Here is a 25,554-nt window from a genome sequence, read left to right on the forward strand (position 1 = left end):
GAGAGAGAGGGAATGCCGGAGCTACGTGAAGTGAGAGAAATCAATATTCATACCACTGGGCTGAAAGCTACCCAAGCGAAACGTAAGATGCAGTACCTCCAATTTGCAGTTAGCCTCACTGGACAATGGAGGAGATTGAGGACAGAAAGGTCTGTGGTGGAATGGGAAGGAGAATTAAATTAAAAACCGGTAGATCAGGTCTCGCCATTGTACAAGAGTCCACATCTTGAACAACGGATACAGTAGATGAGGATGGAGGAGGTGCCATCTTTATGTTTTCCGTATGAGATACTTTCCTTCTTCATCTTTGATTAAAAATATCATTCCCTTTCCTAAATTACGCTGAACCCTGAACTTGTTCAATCTACTTTGAAAGATAGGTATCACAAAGTTCCCCACCATACCACAGGAACTGTATCCTATATTGCTTCTTTTGTAAATGATTGCATAGTTACAGAAAATACAGCATACAAATGTAAGGACAAGATAGTGACATGAAAAATGTCATTGTTCTATAGCAGTTGAGGTTCAAGGATGACTTGCTTCATCTTTGGCTTTGTGGGTTCTGAGGTGCTCAAGAGGCCAATGTGGAACCCACTTTTCCACACATGGGGCAGGAGATGCCTGATGTCGTGGACAGGTGAGTAGTTTGTGAAATAATGTGGCTCTTTCACCAGTACCATTTGTCCTCAAAGCATAGACCCAGGTTTCTCAATAGTATCCTGAATGCTTCTTCTCCAGAGATTTTCAGGAGTACATGGGGATTATCCATTGCTTTGAAGAGGCTTTGAATATATCCTTGAATCTTTACCTTCATCTGCCTGGTAATATCTTGACGGGAATTGGAATAGAGTTCCAGCTTCAGCAGTATGGAGTCAGGTGTGTGAGCAACAAGTGTAGTATAGGGGCTCGTTCCTCACTGTGTTTGTCTAGAAGGGAAGACTGATTTTAGTTTCCATATCCTTCCAATGCATTTGGAAAACTTTGTGTTACACAGAATTGGTAGTATCTTTCCAGTGCCTTATCTAAAGCAACATTTGCAACATAAAGCAAACATAAAGCAACATAAAGCAAAGTGGATAGAGAACTGGCTGGCAAACAGGAAGCAAAGAGTAGGAGTAAACGGGTCCTTTTCACAATGGCAGGCAGTGACTAGTGGGGGTACCGCAAGGCTCAGTGCTGGGACCCCAGCTATTTACAATATATATTAATGATCTGGATGAGGGAATTGAAGGCAATATCTCCAAGTTTGCGGATGACACTAAGCTGGGGGGCAGTGTTAGCTGTGAGGAGGATGCTAGGAGACTGCAAGGTGACTTGGATAGGCTGGGTGAGTGGGCAAATGTTTGGCAGATGCAGTATAATGTGGATAAATGTGAGGTTATCCATTTTGGTGGCAAAAACGGGAAGGCAGACTATTATCTGGCTATTGGGGGGAGCAAGCGAGACCTGGGTGTCATGGTACACCAGTCATTGAAGGTAGGCATGCAGGTGCAGCAGGCAGTAAAGAAAGCGAATGGTATGTTAGCTTTCATTGACAAAGGATTTTAGTATAGGAGCAGGGAGGTTCTACTGCATTTCGTTGTCTCTGTACTGTACACTGACAATGACAATTAAATTGAATCTGAATCTGAGTTGTACAGGGTCTTGGTGAGACCACACCTGGAGTATTGCGTACAGTTTTGGTCTCCAAATCTGAGGAAGGATATTATTGCCATAGAGGGAGTGCAGAGACGGTTCACCAGACTGATTCCTGGGATGTCAGGACTGTCTTATGAAGAAAGACTGGATAGACTTGGTTTATACTCTCTAGAATTTAGGAGATTGAGAGGGGATCTTATAGAAACTTACAAAATTCTTAAGGGGTTGGACAGGCTAGATGCAGGAAGATTGTTCCCGATGTTAGGGAAGTACAGGACAAGGGGTCACAGCTTAAGGATAAGGGGGAAATCCTTTTAAAACCGAGATGAGAAGAACTTTTTTTCACACAGAGAGTGGTGAATCTCTGGAACTCTCTGCCACAGAGGGTAGTTGAGGCCAGTTCATTGGCTATATTTAAGAGGGAGTTAGATGTGGCCCTTGTGGCTAAGGGGATCAGGGGGTATGGAGAGAAGGCAGGTACGGGATACTGAGTTGGATGATCAGCCATGATCATATTGAATGGCGGTGCAGGCTCGAAGGGCCGAATGGCCTACTCCTGCACCTAATTTCTATGTTTCTATGTAACATTGAAAACTAGCTGATTTTAATCAAGTGAGTCTGAAACTGGGAAAGATGAATGAGAAAAAAATGATTACAGAATGAGAACAGCAGTGAGAATTATAAGATTTATATTAACCAGAATGTAAACCATTTTATTATACTGAGTGAGGTGACACTGAGTCATTGACACTATGCATGGATACCATATTTAAAAAAAAACATATTTTCTGGATGCAATGTTAAAATCTTCATTTTTATTACACAAAACTGCAATTCATCCTCTAAAATTTATTTTACTTTTATTTATCTTCCAAATCAACAATTATTTATATTTTTAAAAAGCTTGAATTATTTATCAATGATCAATTCATTTTGACTCAAAAATAATCAGCGGTATTACATTTGGTGTTTAAAATTTCAAACATAATTCACAACAGAAATTCACAAGCTTAGAATATTGTGTGAATCTTTTATCAGAAATCATTGCCTCCTGAAAGTCAGAAATTAACTAATGTACAGTGTCAGCATAGTGACGCTTGCACCACTCTTTGCATAGCTACAAAAGCACAAAACATTAAACACATATTTGGAACATACATCAACAATTACATTTATTTAAAACTTCCATAAAACTTATGATCTTTGCTATTATTCCAGGAAAACAAATATACACATTTTACACAATAGTTTCTCTATTTTGAAAAAAATAGTCGTTTACAAGAGATTTTGTTCTGCATTCTTTGATTATACAATAGATTTAATTAAAATACTGAATATTTCTTTACTACAGAGTGCAAAGTTAACAACCTAGCAGAGCTGAGCCAAAAGGTAAAACTAAGCCAGTCATTTATTGGCTAATTTTTTTAAAATATATTCATAAAACACAGTAAGTTTGCGGAAATTAGGAATAAAGTTTACTCAGAGTTACCTTTTGATGTTGCAGCCATCACACGACATACAATTAGAAATGAAGACTAAACAGCAAGGGCTTTAATAAAATATGATTTGTCTTAAATTGATCTCAGTAATTTTGTTTTGCCACTGTATTTACTATTTACAATTTTGAAAAGCCACTAATTCAAAATGTCATTGCCTGATAATGTTATGATGAGGTTTATTAAATTAATCGTCACCTCTAACAAAAGGATCACAACACATTACTGAAAATAAAAGTGATAAAGCATTTGAATCAATTAGTTGAATGTTAAGAGAAAATGTCTATTGAGTTCTACATGCTACTGCTACAATAAAATTTGAAATATATATATTTATATTTTAAAAGGCAACAATGTTGGATAATTGCTTTAGTATGCCATAAAACAACATTTCTAAGCACTGTCAGAAATATAATATTTGCTGCTGGTTTCCATGATTCATCTTTTAGCATCAAAGCAAACTGCAAACCTGTAATTTATTTTGAGTATTGTCTCAGTTAAACATACGTTAACAACATATTTACAACATGACTAAAACCTTTAGAAAAATCACAATTGCAATTATTATCTCTTCTCAAGAAATGCTTTACATTCATTTTGAGGTAAATTATATTTCTGTATATCCTGGTTAGTTTCAAATTCCTTTTTATAATGTGGACATTATCCAATTGGTCTCTATGGACTCGTTCTTGCTTAGAATGAAAACATAATTACAATATTATTGCAACAATATATATTATACCAACTAAAAGAGATAAAAAGTCATTTCTCGTGCCTGTGCCTTGCTATGGCAGGTCAGCTTGTGTATCCAACAAGAAACCATCTATAAAGTAACAATGCTCTAACAGTGGCAAACAGCATACATTAACAAATACACTCTTCTGCAATAAACAAGGCCATCTTGTGAGAATGCATTCTTAAAAATGGGAACGCTCCAGATAAAGATAATGACAGAATTGTTCAAAATAAATCCTGAGTAAGCATGATCTATACTGAGCTCTCTATTCAAACATCAGTCTGGAAAAGAGAAAAGGTACCAGATAAGTGGAACAATGGGATTAAAGTGAAGATACTCAAAGAAGGAAGAATTTAATATTGGCATCAACTGACATGAGCTTACACTTCCATCTGTGCCAAGCAAGTAATGTGCAAGATCCCAGTCCAGCACATCAGAAGCAGCTGGTCGCATTCCCAGAAAAACATCTTTGGAAAGAGATGGCAGCACAGCCCAGATCTTTATGTACAAGATGTAATAGAACAATGCAGAGAATGGGACCAGCCTCTCTACATACATTTCACAGACATTGAGAAAACCTCTAACACCATTCATAGGATTAGACCATGGAATACTCTGCGAGAATAAGGAATCCTTCGTTGTACAATCAATATCAAATGTATCTAAGCCAACTTTACACGAATCGTTGATCTGCTTTGAAGACAAAACTACAGCATATCAAGGGAATGACATGTCTGCAATTCTCTTCAATTTTGCTTGTGGGAAACATGGTGTACGACAGAATATACCCCAAGAGACAGATAGACACCCTACAAAATCATCTCACACACCCGATAACACATGAAAGAACAAAGCAATTACTCAATATTCATCCAACAAATCACACCAAAAATTAACTGAGTAACAGATATTATAACCTTTCATCTTGATTCACCATCATCAGTATTGACATAAAATCAAGTTACCTCTAATGCTGAAACATTCATACACTTGAACAGTGCCATCAGTCAGGATGGTGGAACAGGCCAAGACATCAAGAACAAAATCAAGTCAAGAATACCTTCAGGAGCTTACATGTAGTTGGAAGAACATCAAACTATAATACCCAGACAGAACCTGAGATCTGTCGACACTTCTCTTCCAGAACGCTGAGGAATAGCAGAACTTCACATGCCCAGACTTCACTTTATACAGCCTGCCTCTGTATCTCTTGGCCCAAAACAATCCCAAACTGAGACCAGATTCTGCTGTGCAGTCAAGACAAAATAAGCACCATAAACATCAAGAGCACTGGAAATGGATGAGCCATGTGCTTCAGGTGGAAGGTGATTCCACACGAGAACAGCTAAAGATGGATACCTGAAGTGAAAGTGAAGGACAGCATTGTGCGGGAATGTGGAAATTCTCTGAAATACATGAAACAAAGCTTGGGAAACCTTGAATGGTTTGCCAGAACCAGAGATGAGTGGAAGAGAAAAAAAAAGACACAGTGCTGGAGTAACTCAGCAGATCAGGCAGAATCTCTAAAGAATATGGCAAGGTGACATTTCGGATCGTGACTCTTCATCAGATTGATGTTTCGGGTCAGGACTCTTCATCAGATTGACATTTCGGGTCAGGGTACCTTCTTCACTTTGTATCTTTTCTTGTAAACCAGCAACTGGTTTCCCATTTCTACATGGGTGGAAGAAGCTGAATGCTACAGGAGATTCTTCTTCCCTGTGGCTATCAAACTTTACAACTCCTCCCCCTTCTGTCGTGGGGTAGACTGAGACTGACTCCCCTCCCCCTAGCACCTCCTCAATCTTTGCACATCCTAAAAGCCTTTTCACTCCTCACTTTAATTTCACGTTTCATATATTTTGTGTTTTCTATGACTGTTGGCAAATTAATTTCCCTCCTGGGATAAATAAAGTTTTATCGTATCGAGCTTTGTCGCTTTGACACTAAGTGTCGAAAGTGTAATGGGTAATAAGTCAGTAGCAGTTCATTTAAAATATACCTATGACGGATTCAGAAAAAGGAACATGTATCTCAGTCATGAAAGTAATGTTATATTATTATTAATTAACCAGTTAAATCCTAAAAACAAACAGAATATATTATACAGAGATCAATTAAAGGGACATATGGAAACAAACTTAAGCTAGAAGTTGTTCATAGTAGCCACTGTCTTCTGAATGTTTAATAAGGTTTCCTTATTCAATGTTTCTTCCCTGCAGCTGAATGAACCTATTATTCTTGACCAAAGCCTTCTGTTTCTTCAATGGCAAACAGTAACTTCTCCTTTAGTTGCTCATAACTTTTGTAAGGGGGGAGGTCCAGGCGATTGAAGCTGCAAAAAATATCACAACAACAATCACTTATTTCAATCATACTTTATATCTTAATTATTTTAAAATAATTGTAATTATTTTGTAAGTAATTACTGTCCTATTTTAAACTGCAATTCCCTATTTCAAACAAGATGGAGACACAAGAGGCTGCAGAAGCTGAAATTTGGAGCAACAACCTGCTAAAGTAACTAATCGGATTGGTCAGCACCTGTGGGGAGGAAAGGAATTGTCCATGTTCCGACCGAATGGGGAAGGAAGATAACCAAGGAGAGGGGGAAGAGTAAGTTAAGGGCAGGAGATGGTATGTGGACTGAGGAGGGATGAAGGATGCTGGGCAAATGGAGCCAGGTAGGGGAGCAGGAGTGGTAGAATTGGAAGAGAGGTAAATGGAGAGATATCATAGATGCAGGCAAAATAAAAGGTGAGGGGGGGTGGGGGGAGGGTGCGGGAGAGAGGGTGAAGGTGAAGACAGGTGGATCCTGAAGATCCATTGAATGGATGTACAGGAGATGCTGCCTCAAAATGGCAGCCAATATCATGAAAGACCCACACCAGCCTGGCCACACTCTCATCTCGCCACGACCAATGGGAAGAAAGTGCAGGAGCCGGAAAACCAGGAACTGCAGGTTCAAGAACAGCTTCTTCCCAACAAGCTTCATAGTCTCAAACACTGCACAGCACTAACAACAACCCTATCTCAGCAATTATGATCTACTTTGTTTTTTGTCTTTGTTTGCACTACATCCTTTGTTTTCTTTGCTCTATCATGATCTGGTTACCTCGTATAACTGCTTATCAATTTATTGTATTATGGATTATTGTACATTCATTGTATTCTATTGCATTAATGGGCCTGTAAAGCTGCAGTAAGTAAGAAATTGTTTGGTTGCGGGTACTTTGACAATTAACCACTTTCATGATCTTGTGAGCTAGGAGGGTGATAAGCTACCAATATGAAGGGAGATGGAACCAGAACCAGGTGGGGAAGAGGTGGGGAGAGAATGATGGGTAAAATGTGTGGATAGTAGGTGGATAGAATTAGAGGGGGAGGAGGACAGTAATGGGTGGTGGAGGGCTGGAGTGAGAAGAAGGGGTTATGGAAAAGGGGACAACACATAGCAGATAAGCATTACCTGAAATTGGAAAATTTAATGTTCGTACCATTAGGTTGTAGATTACTCAGGCGGAATATGTTATTCTTCTATTTTTAATTGGGCCATTAAATCAAATATTTTTCAATTCCATTACTGAGATAGCCAAGAATAAAGGATAAAGAATAAAGTTGGGTCATTTGACTCAACTTGGCCATGCCGGACATTAGCTCAGTGGCTTGGAGTACTGAACCACAGACATGAGTTGAAGTCCCAGCACAGCAACTGAGTAATTTAAATTCAGTTAAATGAATAAATCTGTAATAAAAACTAGTGCTAGGAAGTGTGAAACCACCTAGGTGTTGCAAAATAAGGCATCAGGGACGGAAATCTGGCACATATACATCTATAGACTGACATTTCTGTTTGTCGTAAACCATCATATGACCATTCAGTTTAAGAGCAATTATGGATGTGGGGGCAATAAAATGTCAGGCTTGCCATTTATACCCACCGCACAAACAAATAAAACATAAGGATAGGGAAGAAAAGATGACCTGGACTTTATAGGATTTGGTCCCAGATGATTGCCTAGAGATGATTTTAACAATTGGATATTTTTGGCCATTCAAAGTTCTGAGACAGACCGTAATTGAAGCAATTTTATATTCTGGACATTAAGTTATGTCTTTGAAGCCAGCACTTATCCTGTCTAAACAGATTTTGACAGCTGTTTTCAGATACAAGTTGGCAAAAGCCAGAAGAAAAGGGGGGAAAAAATGCAATTGGTAGCTATTCAATTATTTTCAGAAATTGGAAGAATAACAGTTAAAAATAAAGAGGGACTCAAGATTATGAGATGAATAGCAGGTGTTTATTTGTTAACTTTAAAAAATGTGTGAAGTGTTGGAGGGTGTTAACTTGAAAGAAATAAAACTGCTTCTGACAGTTCACAGTTTTATTACATTAACATTAGTAGTTCTTTTGGCAATATGGTGAATAAATTGAAAGCTTGCAACTATCTTTCCAACGGGGGACATAAAAACTACTTTAGAGGTGAAGCCAGTAAAAACACTGAGGGAAATTTGGAGGGCGGTGAACAATCACAGCACCAAAGATTCCAGCTTTTATTCTTTCAAAACATTGTAATACCTAAAGTTAAAATCACCAATTATAACTCTCTTTGATCAAACATAGGATTCACTACACTGACTTTGGATTTTAAAATTGTGTTAGTGATCAGATCACTGTAAAGGATTCCCATTCCTTGTGTTGGTTTATCTCTGATGGCAGTGGTATGGTATACATACATACAAGTGACAAGCAAGAAAAGGCCACTCAGCCCTTCAAACCACATCTGGCTAATCTGACTGCAACCTCAAATCAGCATTCCTCTCTACCTGCAATAACCTTTCAGCCAGTAGACACAAAATGCTGCAGTAACTCAGTGGGACAGGCAGCATCTCTGGAGAGAAGAAATGGGTGACGTTTCGGGTTGAGACCCGTCTTCAGACTTCAGACCTTTGATTTAAACCAGCATCTGCAGTTCTTTCCTACACATAACCTTTCAGCCCATTGCTTATCAAGTATCCACCAACATCTGCCTTGAAAATATTCTAAGGACCAGCTTCCATCGCCCTTTAACGAACCGCTGTACGGCAAGACAGAACAAATGCATGCAAGGGTGTGTTACACAAAAATAGATTCATCTGAAATAATCAAACCTATATTCTAATGCAATCATCCAAATATATTCTAAAACATTGGAACTCTCTGACAGCTCCTTTTATATTGACTGAAATGTTTGTTTTTAGTCTGTGCTCTGCTTTGAATGCTCATAACTAGGCTAGAAGCCAAAGTGCAAAAATTACCCTTGAGATTTCCTGAGATACAGAGTGGAAATAATCATTCCCACTCAGACTGTTTGCAACTTTATTGTGCTAAACTTATGGTTTCCATTCCGTTTTTTTTTCCATCAAAAGAACTATTGACTTCCTTCCGTTAGTATTGGCTAACTCCTACTGAAACCCATCTTGCATCACTTGCCTCCACACAAGACTGGATCAATGCTCAACAGTTAGTTTTCCATTCTCAACTCTCCATAGATTTCAGCTCATCCAAAACTCTGCCACTCATAACACAACTTGTATCAAATTCCTCTTAGTCTCTCAGCTTGCTGAACTACATTGGGTCATGTTCCCTCAATTCCTTTCCACCTGCTAAAACATTGGGGAACCTGTTGCAATCCATCAGTCGAAGTTACTTCCGCAATCCTGTTTGATAGGGAATCCAGGATTTAAACCCAGCAACGTTGAGAAAAGAAAATTGAAATTTTAATGGGGAACATGCAGATTGTGGTGTTCACATGCACCTAAACCCTTTGTTGCTCTTAGAGCTGGAGGTGACGGGTTTGGTTGTGTTGTTGGAATTGACTAGGTGAATAACTAGGCTACATCTTATATACGGTACAAATTGCATTCACTGTGAGCTGGAGGTTGAGGGAATGAATGTTTAAAGGGGGTGCTAATCAAGCCTAATGATTTATCCTGGTTGAGCTGCTCGAGTGTTCTTGGAGCTACACAAAATCTTGTAAGTCGGTGTGTTGCATTACACTATAGTTTATGCCTAGTAGATGGTGGAACAGCTTCGCAATATTAGACGGTAATTCAAACGCTGACGGAGCTACAACATGTGGATGGTCAAGTTGAGTTTCCGGTCAATAGTGGCTCAAAAGAATGTTGCCAGTGGGGAACTCAACAATGGATTTATAATTGAGTAAGAAGCGGAGGTGGTTAGACTCTCTCACATTGGAGACGACCATTGATTGGAACTTTTGTGGGATCAATGCTATTTGCCACTTATTATCTAACACCAGAAAGTTGACTAGGTCTTGCTCATGCAGACAAAGACTTTTTCATTTGTGGAGGAATTGTGAATGGAAATGAACATCTCCACTTCTGATTATTGAAAGATCATTGATGAAGCAGGTCAAGATCATTGGATATTGAATCTTAGACATTGCCCCGAAGAACTCGTGCAACAATGTCGTGGGACTGGGAGATTGAGCTCCAACAGTGAAGAAAATTAGTTTGCTTCCTATCCAGACAAATCATACTAGACACGAGTACAATCAAGCCACACATAAAAATAACAAGTGCGAAAAGAAAAGTAGCAGATTGCAGAATACATGCAGAATGGTTTTGCCGACCATTTCGCTGAACATTTGCGTTCTGTCCGCCAAGGCTCGAGGAAACTCCCAATTGCTAACCATTTTAACTCCCCTTCTTAATGAATGAATGAATCTCTTTATTGTCATTGCACATGGTACAACGAAATTTAAAAGTCAATCCCACGGTGCGATTCACAAGAGCAATTTTAAATATATAAGATAAGGTAAAAATACATACATATAAATTTTTTTTTAAATTACAGATAAATAATAATAGCAGCTGAGGTAGAGCCATTCAGTTGAATGTGAGTGTTATTTCTTATTTTGCATTGTTAAGTTCACGTATGGCTATGGGGTAGAAGCTGTCTGTGAGTCTGTTTGTGCGAGTTTTGAAAGACCTGTACCGTCTGCCAGAGGGCAGCAGGTGGAACAGGTTGTGTCCAGGGTGGAAAGGGTCCTTCAGGATGTTGGCTGCCCTGCCAAGGCAGTGAGAGCTGAAGATGTCCTTCAGGGAGGGCAGTGGGCAGCCAGTGATTTTTTGTGCAGTGTTGATGACCCTTTGAAGGGCTCTCCTGTCCGCTGCAGAGCAGCTGGCATACCATGTGGTTATACAGTACGCCAGCACACTCTCGATGGAGCAGCGGTAGAAGGACACCAGCAGCTTCTCCTCCAGGTTGTTTTTCCTGAGGATCCTCAGAAAGTAGAGTCGCTGCTGGGCCTTCTTGACTGCTGTGGTGGTGTGTGTAGTCCAGGAGAGATCCTCCGTAATTTGTGTGCCCAGGAATCTGAAGTCTGAGACCCTTTCCACACAGTCGCCATTGATGAATAGGGGTTTGAGGGCTGCACTGTTCTCATTCTCATACTGACCTTTCTGGCCTGGGCCTCCTACTTTGCGTCTGTGTTCACCTATGGTCTCCCATGCTTTGCCCTGCCCCTCCACACTTCGAGCTTTCTTTCCTCACACTCCTGCCATCAGCCTGAAGAAGGGTCCCGACCCAAAACTTTACCCATCAGTGTTCTCCAGGGTTGCTGCCCAGCTTAGATCTCCACGGATGCTGCCCGGCTCCAGCATTTTGTGTCTTTCTTTGGTAAACCAGCATCTGCAGTTTCTTGTTTCTAGATCTAAGTCTCTATTATTTAACATGACTGCAGTATCACACAAAATAATGGGAATGTCCTCAGTTTTCTTTCCACAGAGACTGTGTGGCAGTTACTTCTACCACTCCAATCATGGCAAACTCGCCGCCTGACACAGACCTATTCTAGTTGCTCTGTCAGGACTCTACCAATTCAGTCGATGGAGGTAATTCCAAGGCAGTCACGGTGACAGATATTAACGTCGCCATCCACAGTTCACTCATGGATTTAATTGACAGAATATTACAGATGACCAAAAAAAAACCTGCAAATGTTTCAGAATGTACATCATCAAAGATTCTTTTCATGCATACAATTATTTTTCAATAACTTTTCAATGTTACTTACCAAGTGTGACTTCTTGGAAGCCAACTATCTTTTCCAACCTTGTCGATGCAGAATTTTTGTGGCCCATTGCTCCCTGAAGTAAAATTTGTATTTTATGAATGTCATATAAATGATCTCAATTTATTTCAACATCAAATTATTAGGATTCCATTCTCTCTGTTTTGACTCCCTAACTAAATATTACGGCATTAAATTCCAATCCTTCAAATTTGAACATCTGAAGCCACATGAAATCTGAACAATAGACAATAGCTGCAGGAGTAGGCCATTCGGCCCTTCGAACCATTCAATGTGATCATGGTTGATCAAGCCAAATCAGTACCCCGTTCCTGCCTTCTCCCCATATCCCCTGACTCCGTTATCTTTAAGAGATCTGAACTAAAGGTAAATTCCTGAAATTCTTAAATTGAATTTGAATATTCAATGGAAAATCAATTTCACAAATATTAAATAAATACAAATCGTATTGCAATTTTAAAAAAATATTAAGGGCAGTACCGGGAATCATCTGCATGCAGAATGTTGGTATGAACTGTTGCCCCTTTAATTCCCATGCTGTCAGGTTCTTGTCCTCACCCTCATCATTGTGCATGAGGCAGAGTCCAGTTAATTTCCAGAGTAAGGGGTGTTTGTATGGAGATGACCTACAGGGAGACCTCTAAACAGGCTGTGCTTCATTTAGCAGCTACTTTTAACGTGAAGTTGATGTTTCAGCTTGCCTTACAATTTGGAAAATGACCATTCAGCCCATTAAGTGAATGTCGACTAGATCAAACTCGTTTTCTACTTATTTCTCTGTCACCTATACCGTCTCACATGCCCATTCACTAACATCCCATAACCTCTGCCAATTCTCCTACTATCCACACCTCACCTAATTTTCAGTGGCCAATTATCTCATCAACTGGCACAGTTGTATAGGGCTCTGGTAAGACCACATCTGGCATTTTATGTACAGTTTTGGTCTCCTAATTTGAGGAAGGACATCCTTGTGATTGAGGCAGTGCAGCGTAGGTTCACGAGATTGATCCCTGGGATGGCGGGACTGTCATATGAGGAAAGATTGAAAAGACTAGGCTTGTATTCACTGGTGTTTAGAAGGATGAGGGGATACTTACAGAAACATATAAATTTATAAAAGGACTAGACAAGCTAGATGCAGGAAAAATGTTCCCAATGTTGAGCGGGTCCAGGACCAGGGGCCACAGTCTTAGAATAAAGGGGAGACTGAGTTGAGAAAAAAACATTTTAACCCAGAGAGTTGTGAATTTGTGGAATTCCTTGCCACAGAGGATCACTGGATGGATTGAAGAGAGAGTTAGATAGAGCTCTAAGGGCTAGTGGAATCAAGGGATATGGGGAGAAGGCAGGCACGGGTTATTGATTGGGGACAATCAGCCATGATCACAATGAATGGCGGCGCTGGCTCGAAGGGCCGAATGGCCTCCTCCTGCACCTATTTTCAATGTTTCTATCCATAAGATGTGGGAGCAAACCAGGTCAACTGGGGGAATCCACATTGTCAAAGGGAGGGCATATTAACATCACTCAGCCATCACCAGAGGCCAGAATCAAACCCGGGTCATTGGAGGATCAGGTATCAAATGAAATGATCGGATTAAAAGTCTTAATTAAAAAATAATTGCGATTAAAAAAAAATCTGAAGATTATAATCTTAATTGGGGTTTAATTGAGAACAATGGTATGTGCAATTAAAAAATAAGTAGTCATATCGTACAACTAAAAACTTTGAAATAAAAGCTCTCTGATGTAATTTCTTACCTATTAACTCTACAAAGCCCCCAACGGGCAGGCGACATGTGCCAGTGACAAACTGCAATAATCTGATCCGTTTCTCATTGTCCATTTCTTTTACAACCTGAAAACAGAGTTAAACAAAGGATACTGGTAACCACACATATTCAATGAAGGCTTAGACAATAGACTATAGGTGCAGGAGTATGCCATTCGGCCCAGCACCGCCATTCAATGTGATCATGGCTCATCATCCCCAATCAGTACCCCGTTCCAGCCTTCTCCCCATATCCATTGGCTATCTTTAAGAGCTCTGTCTAGCTCTCTCTTGAAAGTATCCAGAGAAACGGCCTCCACCGCCCTCTGAGGCAGAGAATTCCACAGACTGACAACTCTCTGTGTGAAAACGTTTTTCCTCATCTCCATTGTAAATGGGTTACCCCTTATTCTTAAACTGTGACCCCTGGTTCTGGACTCCCCCAACATCGGGAACACGTTTCCTGCCTCTAGTGTCCAAACCCTTAATAATCCTATATGTTTCAATAAGATGCCCTCTCATCCTTCTAAATTCCAGAGTATACAAGCCCAGCCGCTCCAATCTATCAACATATGACAGTCCCGCCATCCCGGGAATTAACCTGGTGAACCTATGCTGCACTCCCTCAATAGCAATAATGTCCTTCCTCAAATTGGGAGACAAAAACTGCACACAATACCCCAGATGTGGTCCCACTAGGGCCCTGTACAACTGCAGAAGGACCTCTTTGCTCCTATGCTCAACTCCCCTTTGATATGAAGGCCAATGTGCCATTTGCTTTCTTCACTGCCTGATGTGCCTACATGCTTACTTTCATTGACTGATGAACAAGGACCCCCAGATCCCATTGTACTTCCCCTTTTCCCAACTTGACACATTTTAGATAATAATCTGCCTTCCTGTTTTTGCTACCAAAGTGGATAACCTCACATTTATCCACATTAAACTGCATCTGCCCACTCACCCTGCATTCTTATAGCATCCTCTTCACAGTTCACACAGCCACCCTGCCTTCTTATACATAGCAAGTATTATTATCATCACAAGTTAGGTGACCAGAATGAATGAAAGATCTGTTATCGTTACCAGATGATGGGGTCAGTTGAAGCCCCACTTGCTGATGTTTTAACTTGTGTGTCATTATAATGATGTTATTTAAATCAAAACCAATTACAAACAAAATTAGAAAATGCTGGAAAAAAACATAGGTCAGGCAGCATCTGCGGAAAAACAACGTTAACATCAGAATTGTTTATTTTTCAACCAAGGTTGTCTAACCTGCTGAGCTTTCCCAGCATATTCTCCTTTCATTTCAGATTTCCAGCAGTTTAATTTATTTTCAAGCTTAATTATAAATCTGACTTTATGTAGCTGAATGTTAATATCTGATTTAGGATAGTAAAATTAAGGTCAGTCTTAAGTCAGGATATGGTATTCAGTAGTAATTCCCTTTAACTAAACAGCAATAGAAAAATAAGTTCACAATTCCTAAATGTTGATTTTCATTTTAATTTAGTTGTACCTAAGTGGATTAAAAATCTGTTCTAGTCAGAATTATGTTCCCAACCTTACGAATAATGGCAGTAACACTTACATTACTGCATTCCAAAGGTAGTTCTTTGGTACGAAGTGTTGAAATATCCTGGGGTTATGAAAATACCCAAGTAAATTTACAGTGCTATGAGACAAAGTTCGAAAGAAAAATAAAGAAATATTGCTATAAAAGAGTAATATCATTTTGTTCTACTTTACAGAGACGCGGGTTCAATTCCGACTACGGGTGCTGTCTGTACGGAGTTTGTACGTTCTCCCCGTGACCTCCAAGTTTCTTCCCACACTCCAAAGATGTACAGGTTTGTAGGTTAATTGGCTCGGTATAAATGTAAATTGTCCCTAGTGTGTGTAGGACAGTGTTAATGTGCAGACTCGGTGGGTCAAAGGGCCTGTTACGACTCTGTATCTCTAAAACTAAAACTAAACCCTCAGGAAAAAAAAAGATTTCTGTAGTGATTCCGTTTTTAGTATATACGGGGGTCAAATGGCAAAGCAAATCAATAACAGAATGGGAAAGGACTAAACTCAATTTCCACTAGAAGATGGTGTGTATGGTAATTAAACAACAATTTTGACCTCCACCTGACAAATCCACACTGGCATCTTTAATTTGCTTAAATACAGTTTTCATAGTGCTTAATCTGTTGTAATACTGATATGGTGATTGAGTGTAGTTTAAAAATAAAGAATGACATTCATTTATCTTTCTTTCTGGATAGTGTTTAGTTTGGCTGCACATTAGAAAACACTAAACAAACTATTCAACATTACTCCTGTGACCTGGGAAATTGAGCAAACGCCAGTTTATGTACGAAGCAATCACTCTGTGCAAGGGCTTAAAAGATGTAAGCTTCATTTATGTTTGCAGCCTGGGAAAATGAGTAAAATAGTTGAACAATTTAATTTTCCAATTTTCCCAATAACAAGAGATACAGACACATATTAATGGCATGGTAAGCTTGCTCTGGTGACCTTTAAATACAGATCACCAGCAGTTGCTCTAACACTGACGTATCACATAACAAAATGAATTGTCAGTCCTTTTTACTGCTGCATAGGTTGGGATATTCACCTGCCAGAACCACTGGATCGGCTTGCTGTTCTTCGTGTAATGGCGATAGATGGTATTCTTCTGCCAATCAGTCAGGTCAATTTCTTGCATTCCACATAGCATTAACTGTAAATGCAAAATCAATTGCCATCTCTGATTAAACGTGTTTGTAGAATAATTGACCATTTTTGTGGCACATGAGATTCTATGCATTTTAATGCTTTGAAAGTTTTCTATAGATTTTATTTATTACAAAATGACAACGTTTTAGTATTATTTGTGCATAACTACATATAGAACTATTAAGTTTGCTACAATTTATACATCAATCATTATTTAGTTGAAAAGTGACGGAAGGGATTTCATGACTAGTAGTGTTGGCTATTGAAATGAGACATGTTGATCTGGTGACATGGAACTTAAAATCACAAGCAGAGGAAATACTGGGAAAATCCTCATTGATTAGCAATTAATCTTGAATGGTTAAAGATGAAAGAACAGGATTTCAAAGAACAAAAACATATTAAGATAGTTCAACCAGTGAAAAAATAGCAATATATTATTAGGAACTGATCTGCTGAGGGGTATTGACAATACATTAAAATACTTGCCGTTGGTTTGGAACAGAACATGAAAGTAAATACAAATAATTATTTAGGTGTAAGTGGGAGAGGTAGAAGTGATGGGAAGCGGACCTACTTTATAAAAGCAATGTTTAATAATGTAGAACAAATGACGAGGGAATACCACTACATTTACTTGTAAAAATCATTTAATGCAAATACATCAGTGAAAGAAACAGATGGATAAGCCCTATTTGTGCCATTAAAAGTGAAAAGAAGCACAGATGTTCACTGTTACTGAGGGTGGTGGGCTGAAATTCCCTGTGCATTTGCACATAGATATACATCATAATGGGAACCGTAAAAACTGATCTACCTCCTCCAAGTTTTTCTCCAGTTGCAAAATCATGTGGAAAGCTGGGCACGTATCAATATTAGGTACTTCAAATTTCCACTTCAAATGGAAATTATGCATGCATTCAATGATTTTTTAACGTACTCTTTGTTTATGCTAATTATTCTGGTTTGCCGCTCTGCAGAAGATTCCAGCCTTGTTTATTCATTCTTAGGTACAATAATGTTGCACTGAAATGTTTTAAAATTGGACCATGTCTGTATTTTTTTTTACACTTTAGAAATGAAGCATTTAGAAATGAAGCATCAATTTTAATCTGAATTACGTTTTTAAAAATGGTTGAAAATCTAATAGTGACAAGTTAATAACACATACCTAAATAACTGGTATATTAAATCATGTTATATAGTCATGCCTGTATCTTTCATTTTAATCAAAGCACTCCAATCTTTTTCTATGCAAAAGTTTGCCGTAGAGAGAAAAACAAAAATTACCAAAATGGAAAGATCCTTTATCTGTGGAATGCTGTTATTTCTTGGGTGTATATTTAAAATCGTGGATTTTTATTATTTACAAATTAAGATATCAATTATGCTTCATGTATTTATAGTGCAAGAATGCTACGCTGAATTCCAAAGAATTAGCAATTATTCCAAGCAAAGAGTTCCAGCTGAACTGAATTTAAGATCTGATGATACAACACAAATGCAGATCTAAATTGAAAGGTCATTGGGTAGTTTGTACTGTTGGTGAGTGAAAAACCAAGGAGGCAAAGGAAGCTAATCGTGTGATATATTTTAAACTAACCAGTATTACATTAAGACTTTCTAAATGTTATAGTAGCCGTTGTCAACTTTCAATGCCCAACAAGTAGAAAGTTCTGATCTAATATGCAAAATGAAAAGCAAGAACAGGTCATCAAATAGTAATAAACAACACAAATTCATTGATTAGTGAAACCACCTTCACCAATAATAATTCCAGGTGGATGTAAATGACCCATGGGAGAATACTTCGTACTCCATCCAATATTCAAAGAGAATTAAACAGATTTCAAGAGAAGAAAATTGGCGATAGTATATCAGAGACTATCTTCACCCCTTTTCACCGGCCACCAAGAGCACTGTATATACAAACTGATAGTGTTGGTCCATTAGGCAGATGCCAAGGGCTACATACCACTTATTCTTTGGTGCAAGATGTTTTTCACTGTCACTATTCATGTTTAATGATATTAATATGCACAATTTTCTGACTCTCTTCTTGAACGTTTAACCACAGAAAATGATGAATAAGATATGTGTAAGATGGAACTGCAGATGCTGGTTTAAACTGAAGATAGACACATTGTCCTGCTGAGTTACTCCAGCTTTTTGTGTCTATGAATAAGATATGGTTTGACACAAAATACTGGAGTAACTCAGCATGTGGTTGTTTTCTTCAGAATTGAAGAGATTGAGGAGAATCTTAATTAAGGAGTTTGAGGAGGCTGGATATCCACTTAACAAAATATCTTCTGCCTTTATTTCTAATAACTTACTCTGTGCTCTTATTCCATATCAATGTTCATACCAATCGTTCTCTCCACTCAACAGTGTAATAAAAATAACAAATGTGGAAACACACAGCAGGTCAGACAACATCAGTGCAAAGAGAAATGGAGTTAACTTTCCAGCCTCAAAGATCCTTTGTCCGAACTGGGAAAGTGAAAACAAGCATGTGCTAGGTTGCAGGGAACTTGTAAAGGGATGGATAGGATAAACGCAATATTTGTGATCGGATAAGGATAGGATTGTAATGGGTGATCCGCTCAATTGATTAATGGGGCAGTTAGAGAAGAAACATAAAAGGTAAAGGCGCAATTTACAAATGAAGGAACATAAATGTTGCAAAATGCAGGGCCGCAGAACATACCCAGCAAATCCATCACTTTTTCTCTATCTTTCCCTTTCAGCATTTTGCAGGGACCATTTCTGTTGTGTAGTCAGCTCTTCTGTCTCCACCACCTCCACTTCTGATGGCATTTTCCCCATGTCTTTGCAGAAGAGATGCCACACCTCTCCACAACCTGGTCCCAAGCAACCCTTCCAGCTGAAGTAGGGATTCTCCTGCACCTGTTCCAAACCACGGTGGTGGATCTGGTATTCACATCTGGTCTCCACTGCAGAAACTACATTTCATGGGCTTCCTTTGTTTAGTCTGAAAGGGTGTCCCTGACTTTCCTGTTGCCCTGCACTTTGATTCTCCATCACACTCCCATGTTGGCCTGTCTGTGATCACCTGCACTGTTATAATGAGAGCCAACAGTATTTCATTTCTCACCTGTCTGGCCAAGTTGTGGCCTTTCTAGAATCTGCAGTATTTTTTTTAGTTTCAATCAAAATTTTCCGTTATATGAAAGGGACGGTTAATAATAAAAATTAAAGCAAAATAATAAAAATCTTAAATTTCATTTGCATTCCAATCGATAGATCTGAAATCACCAATGAAATCAATTGCGTTTCAGATCTTTTCAGATCTTGTATTGGAAGAATGGGGGGGGGGGATTTCATTGAAACATACAGAATAGTGAAAGGCTTGGATAGAGTGGATGTGGAGAGGATGTTTCCACTGACTTGGCCTCCACAGCCTTCTGTGGAGGCCAAGTCAGTGGATATTTTTAAGGTAGAGATCAACATATTCTTGATCAGTACATGTATCAGAGGTTATGGGGAGAAGGCAGGAGAATGGGGTTAGGAGGGAGAGATAGATCAGCCATGATTGAATGAGGGAGTAGATTTGATGGGCCGAATGTCCCAATTCTACTCCTCCTATTCCTATGTACGTCAAATTAGTTCCTGAAAATGCATTCATAAGAAATAAGTGCATTAGTCTTATTGGGTGCTTTCTTTAAAGCCTGTTTGCTATGGAAGCTATTAAAACAAATATTTGCTTTTGAGATGCGATCACTTGGTTTCCATTGCATTAATCTTACATTAGATGAGATAGGCATTGCTGTGGACTTTTACCTCAAGCTCTTTTTCATCAAAATACCGTAGCCATTCTAAAGGTACCACCTCGTTGAAACCATCTAAGAAAGCTTTGGTTTGTTCCTCAACTCCACGGGTGAATCTCCAGTCTGTCAGCAACCTAATGAGCAAGAAAACATGAATTAATATTTATTTTTGTGAACATCTGATAGTGACTGAACCAAATGGCATTTGTAAATTTTAAACTCTGACAACTAATGGGTCCTGGCAGCAATGGATTGAAAAAAATACTTCAATTCAACAAATTTTCCATTTTTATCGTAATTTTTTATTAATGCATTTTAGGTGGGAATACAGGACAAGATTGACATGCAAAGACATTATAAATCATATAACCATATGACAATTACAGCACGGAAACAGGCCATCTCGACCCTTCTAGTCCGTGCCGAACACGTATTCTCCCCTAGTCCCATATACCTGCGCTCAGACCATAACCCTCCATTCCTTTCCCATCCATATAATTATCCAATTTATTTTTAAATGATAAAAACGAACCTGCCTCCACCACCTTCACTGGAAGCTCATTCCACACAGCCACCACTCACTGAGTAAAGAAGTTCCCCCTCATGTTACCCCTAAATGTCTGTCCCTTAATTCTCAAGTCATGTCCCCTTGTTTGAATCTTCCCTACTCTCAGTGGGAAAAGCTTATCCACGTCAACTCTGTCTATCCCTCTCATCATTTTAAAGACCTTTATCAAGTCCCCCCTTAACCTTCTGCGCTCCAAAGAATAAAGCCCTAACTTGTTCAACCTTTCTCTGTAACTTAATTGCTGAAACCCAGGCAACATTCTAGTAAATCTCCTCCGTACTCTCTCTATTTTGTTGACATCCTTCCTATAATTAGACAACCAAAATTGTACACCATACTCCAGAATTGGCCTCACCAATGCCTTGTACAATTTTAACATTACATCCCAACTTCTATACTCAATGTGGGTTTCGGCCCGAAACGTCACCTATTTCCTTCGCTCCTCAGATGCTGCTGCACACGCTGAGTTTCTCCAGCATTTTTGTGTACCTTCCATACTCAATGCTCTGATTTATAAAGGCCAGCACACCAAAAGCTTTCTTTACCACCCTATCTCCATGAGATTCCACTTTCAGGGAACTGTGCACAGTTATTCCCAGATCCCCCTGTTCACCTGCATTCTTCAATTCCCTACCATTTACCATGTACGTCCTATTTTGATTTGTCCTGCTAAGATGTAGCACCTCACACTTATCATTAAACTCTATCTGCCATATTTTAGCCCACTCTTCCAACTGGCATAAATCTCCCTGTATACTTTGAAAATCTACTTCATTATCCACAACCCCACCTATCTTAGTATCATCTGCATACTTACTAATTCAATTTACCACACCATCATCCAGATCATTCAAGTACATGACAAACAACAGTGGACCCAACACAGATCCCTGTGGCACCCCACTATTCACTGGCCTCCAACCTGACAAACAACCATCCACCATTACTCTCTGGCATCTCCCATTCAGCCACTGTTGAATCCATCTTGCTACTCCACCATTAATACCCAACAATTGAACCTTCTTAACCAACCTTCCGTGAGGAACCTTGTCAAAGGCCTCACTGAAGTCCATATATACAACATCCACTGCTTTACCCTCATCAATTTTCCGAGTAACCTCTTCAAAAAATTCAAGAAGATTAGTCAAACATGACCTTCCAGGCACAAATCCATGTTGACTGTTCCTAATCAGACCCTGTTTATCCAGATGCTTATATATATTATCTCCAAGTATCTTTTCCATTAATTTGCCCACCACTGACGTCAAACTAACAGGTCTATAATTGCTAGGTTTACTCTTAGACCTCTTTTTAAACAATGGAACAACATGCGCAGTACGCCAATCCTCCGGCACTATTCCGGTTTCCAATGACATTTGAAATATTTCTGTCATAGCCCCTGCTATTTCTACACTAACTTCCCTCAATGTCCTAGGGAATATCCTGTCCCCCACTTTTATACTTCTCAAAAGTGTCAGTACTTTCTCTTCTTTGAATCTCATAGTTTCCATAGCTACTCTACTTGTTTCCCTTACCTCACATAATTCAATATCCTTCTCCTTGATGAATACCGAAGAAAAGAAATTGTTCAATATCTCCCCCATCTCTTTTGGCTCTGCAGATAGCTGTCCACTCTGACTCTCTAATGGACCAATTTTATCCCTCGTTATCCTTTTGCTATTAATATAGTTGTAGAAACCCTTTGGATTTACTTTCACCTTACTTGCCAAAGCAACCTCATATCTTCTTTTAGCTTTTCTAATTTCTTTCTTAAGATTCGTTTTACATTCTTTATACTCCTCAAGCACCTAATTTACTCCATGCTGCCTATAATTATTGTAGATCTCTCTCTTTTTCCAAACCAAGTGTCCAATTTCCCTTGAAAACCATGATCGCGATGTTTTATTCTAATCTGTCAGAGGTAGGTATAGTAACCATGTTTATGAGAATGCAGGAGATGTAGGTGGTGGGTAGATGTCGGGACAGCATAACAGAAGAAACAACCACAAGGATGGACATGGCACCTGTGAGCAGTGCTGGGTTTAGATGAAGAGAAGCCCTAGGCTATTCCACTTGTGAGGCCCCTCCCAAACCCCCACCCCCACAACTAGATGAAGATGGAAGAGTGTTTTAAGTAATTTGCGTAGTTCAAAACAACTTCCTAGTTCAAATATCTTTGCAGTTTCCAACTTACCCCTGAGTTTTGACTTTAGAAGCCTGCAAATATCCAAAGATGTTCCCTGCACCTGCCATCACTGCTTATTGGAGCACATGTGAAAGATTGACGGACCCCGGTGCCATCAGATTGACACCGATGTGCAGCCGAGCGTGGCCAATGAGATAAGGGGCTGGAAAGCTGCACTTTTTAAAAATGTATTTATTGCCAGTGCTAGTGTCGAGTTATCGGCTTAAAACAGTATTATTCTGAAATGCAGGGCAAGGAAAATTACTGAAGGGTTGTTTAGAGACCACAGTGTGGTGTGACAGCATATGTAAGAAAGGCCTCTGACAGTCAAAAATATCATACACCTTGACCGGAGGCCCCCTAGATTTTGTGGCCCTAGGCTTGTGAACTGATCTGTGATGAGCGTGTGAGGCCAGCATCATCCATGAAAACCCTGCTAATTTACTATTTACATTATAATTTGGCAATTTGCGGGTGGTATAATTTTTAGCTCTTCCTAGCATCTCGTATTATTTTTATAATGAATATATTTTTCTTTCAACTGTAATACAAAACATTTAATGAATAACTGATGGTTAACTAGAAAAGGTAGCAGGTAATAAAGGTGTACATGGCATGGAGAAACTGATAAAAGTCTGATTTTGTGACTTTGGTATATAATATATATATTAAAAAAATAATAATTTTCCCTCAGTGCGCTAGAGAAATGTAAAATGCATAATTTCCAAACTAAAATTACAAAACATTAAAAAGACAGTTAACCTCATATATTCCTCCTTATTCTCTTCAATGACCAAAATATCTTCTCCATCTTTCTTCAGCTCATGGGTTGTTACTTTCCCCAATATTTCCATATCCTGTGCAAAATAGAGTTCCAAGCCACATTCTTCTATATTGTTCTCCCTGAAAGAAAATAATAGTAAAAATAATGGAAAGCAAGTAGCATGATGATTTATCTACTGTCTTCCTCAATACTGTGATGTTCTTGCTTCCTGAAACAATTACAAATTTATGCATCACCGTAAAAATTCCATCTCCAAATAGTAACAGCAAAATACAGACAGAAACACAAAATTATAACAATTTCAGTAATTTAAATGCTAGATTAATCAATTTATAAATAATTTTACAATCAACGAGACTGTTTGCTCAAATAATAGTTTTGAATGAACAAATAATTACTTGATCCACAGCAGTGAATTGTAGAATTCTGGGTCAATGGATTCCAAGTCTTTCATTGTGGGATTTTTATTCAACATTCGTTTATAAAATGGCAGTGTGAATCCTGTATCAATAAATTTACCATGGTAAAGTGCCTAAGACAAAACAAAACAAAAACTTTCAAAATGTTTCATAATACTGCTCATAGAAAGTTCTGAAAAGACCTAAAGTGGTGTCCACAGGACCGATAAAGAATAACTGCAAAGAAGATCCCAAGTGATTTCATAATCCTTGAAATTCCCTTATGCAACAATCAAAGCACACTATCTTAACCCTTATTATCCAAGGTAAACAGATCATCGGAAACTTGTGATGGAATATCATATCCAACAACTTCAGTTTAATACTCTGAAGATGTGGAATTGCAAAAGGCATTTGATGAGGATCCTCGTAAGAAATAACAAAAATTAAGGAGCACGGAATACTCTGACAATGTAGACAGTGGTGTGATCGAAATGGCAATAGTTAGATAGAGTTGAATGTCAGCTAGTGATTACCGATGAAATAGTTGAATCGGAGTATTTATACGTGAAAATGGAGGAGACCAAAGAGATGTTATTAAAATACACCAGAGGTAACTGTAGAGTCAGTAATAAAAGTAATTGTAGGTCGTTGTCTGAATAAAATTAAATAGATAAGGAATTGAGATCCGTAAAAATTATCTTTGTATATGAATTGCCAAGAGGAGTCTTATACGATCACAATGATCATAAATGCTACATTAATAACATACACATGACATATACTTTAATTTATATTTCAAAATACATGGTATGGGAGATTAAATGAGTACATGAGTAAGTGAGATCAACCATAATAATAATTAGTCACATGTATATGTGGGAAGGAACTGCAGATGCTGGCTTACACTGAAACGCTGAAGTAACTCAGCAGGTCAGGCAGCATCTCAGTCACAAGTCAAAGTCACATCATAGTCACAGATCGATGAGGGTTGGCAAAATAAATATCCAGTCCTCTTTCAGTGCAATTATAGTGAGCATGCTGCACGTTACTTTTGCGTAAATGATGGCTCAATAGTATTATCTCACCTTACGTCAAAGGGTGTGGGTTCAAACCACGCTCAAGATCTTGATAAATAATCTATTCTGGCTCTTCAATGCAATAAGGTGTGAATGTAATTTTGCTAACTCACTTTGTGAACCAAAATAATGAATGGCTTTATCTAAAGAAGAGCCAAAGGATAATCGCAGGGTCCTATATTAAGTCATTCAAACTATTTAATTACTAACAAAATCAATATTACCGTAGCACTTTGCAGAGCAAAAAATCATTTCCAAACATTACAACAGTGCTGC

General features: G+C 38.7%; 1 protein-coding gene across 3 annotated transcripts in view; it reads right to left on the reverse strand.

Annotated features, from left to right (window-relative positions):
- Nucleotides 1-2,436: 2,436 nt before the first annotated feature.
- wwp2 (WW domain containing E3 ubiquitin protein ligase 2) overlaps nt 2,437-25,554 on the reverse strand; it is a 169,442-nt gene continuing 146,324 nt past the window's right edge. For all 3 annotated transcript variants that reach the window (XM_055648966.1, XM_055648965.1, XM_055648967.1), the window contains 7 exons: nt 24,200-24,333; nt 23,780-23,920; nt 20,278-20,398; nt 16,373-16,477; nt 13,737-13,833; nt 11,955-12,027; nt 2,437-6,208 (listed from right to left, as the gene is read on the reverse strand). In XM_055648966.1, coding sequence (XP_055504941.1) covers nt 6,109-6,208; nt 11,955-12,027; nt 13,737-13,833; nt 16,373-16,477; nt 20,278-20,398; nt 23,780-23,920; nt 24,200-24,333 — 771 coding nt within the window. In that variant the 3' untranslated portion in view covers nt 2,437-6,108. The remainder of the gene's footprint in view (nt 6,209-11,954; nt 12,028-13,736; nt 13,834-16,372; nt 16,478-20,277; nt 20,399-23,779; nt 23,921-24,199; nt 24,334-25,554) is intronic.

The sequence above is a fragment of the Leucoraja erinacea genome, chromosome 17 (genome assembly GCF_028641065.1).
Source record: "Leucoraja erinacea ecotype New England chromosome 17, Leri_hhj_1, whole genome shotgun sequence".
NCBI lineage: Eukaryota > Metazoa > Chordata > Chondrichthyes > Rajiformes > Rajidae > Leucoraja > Leucoraja erinaceus.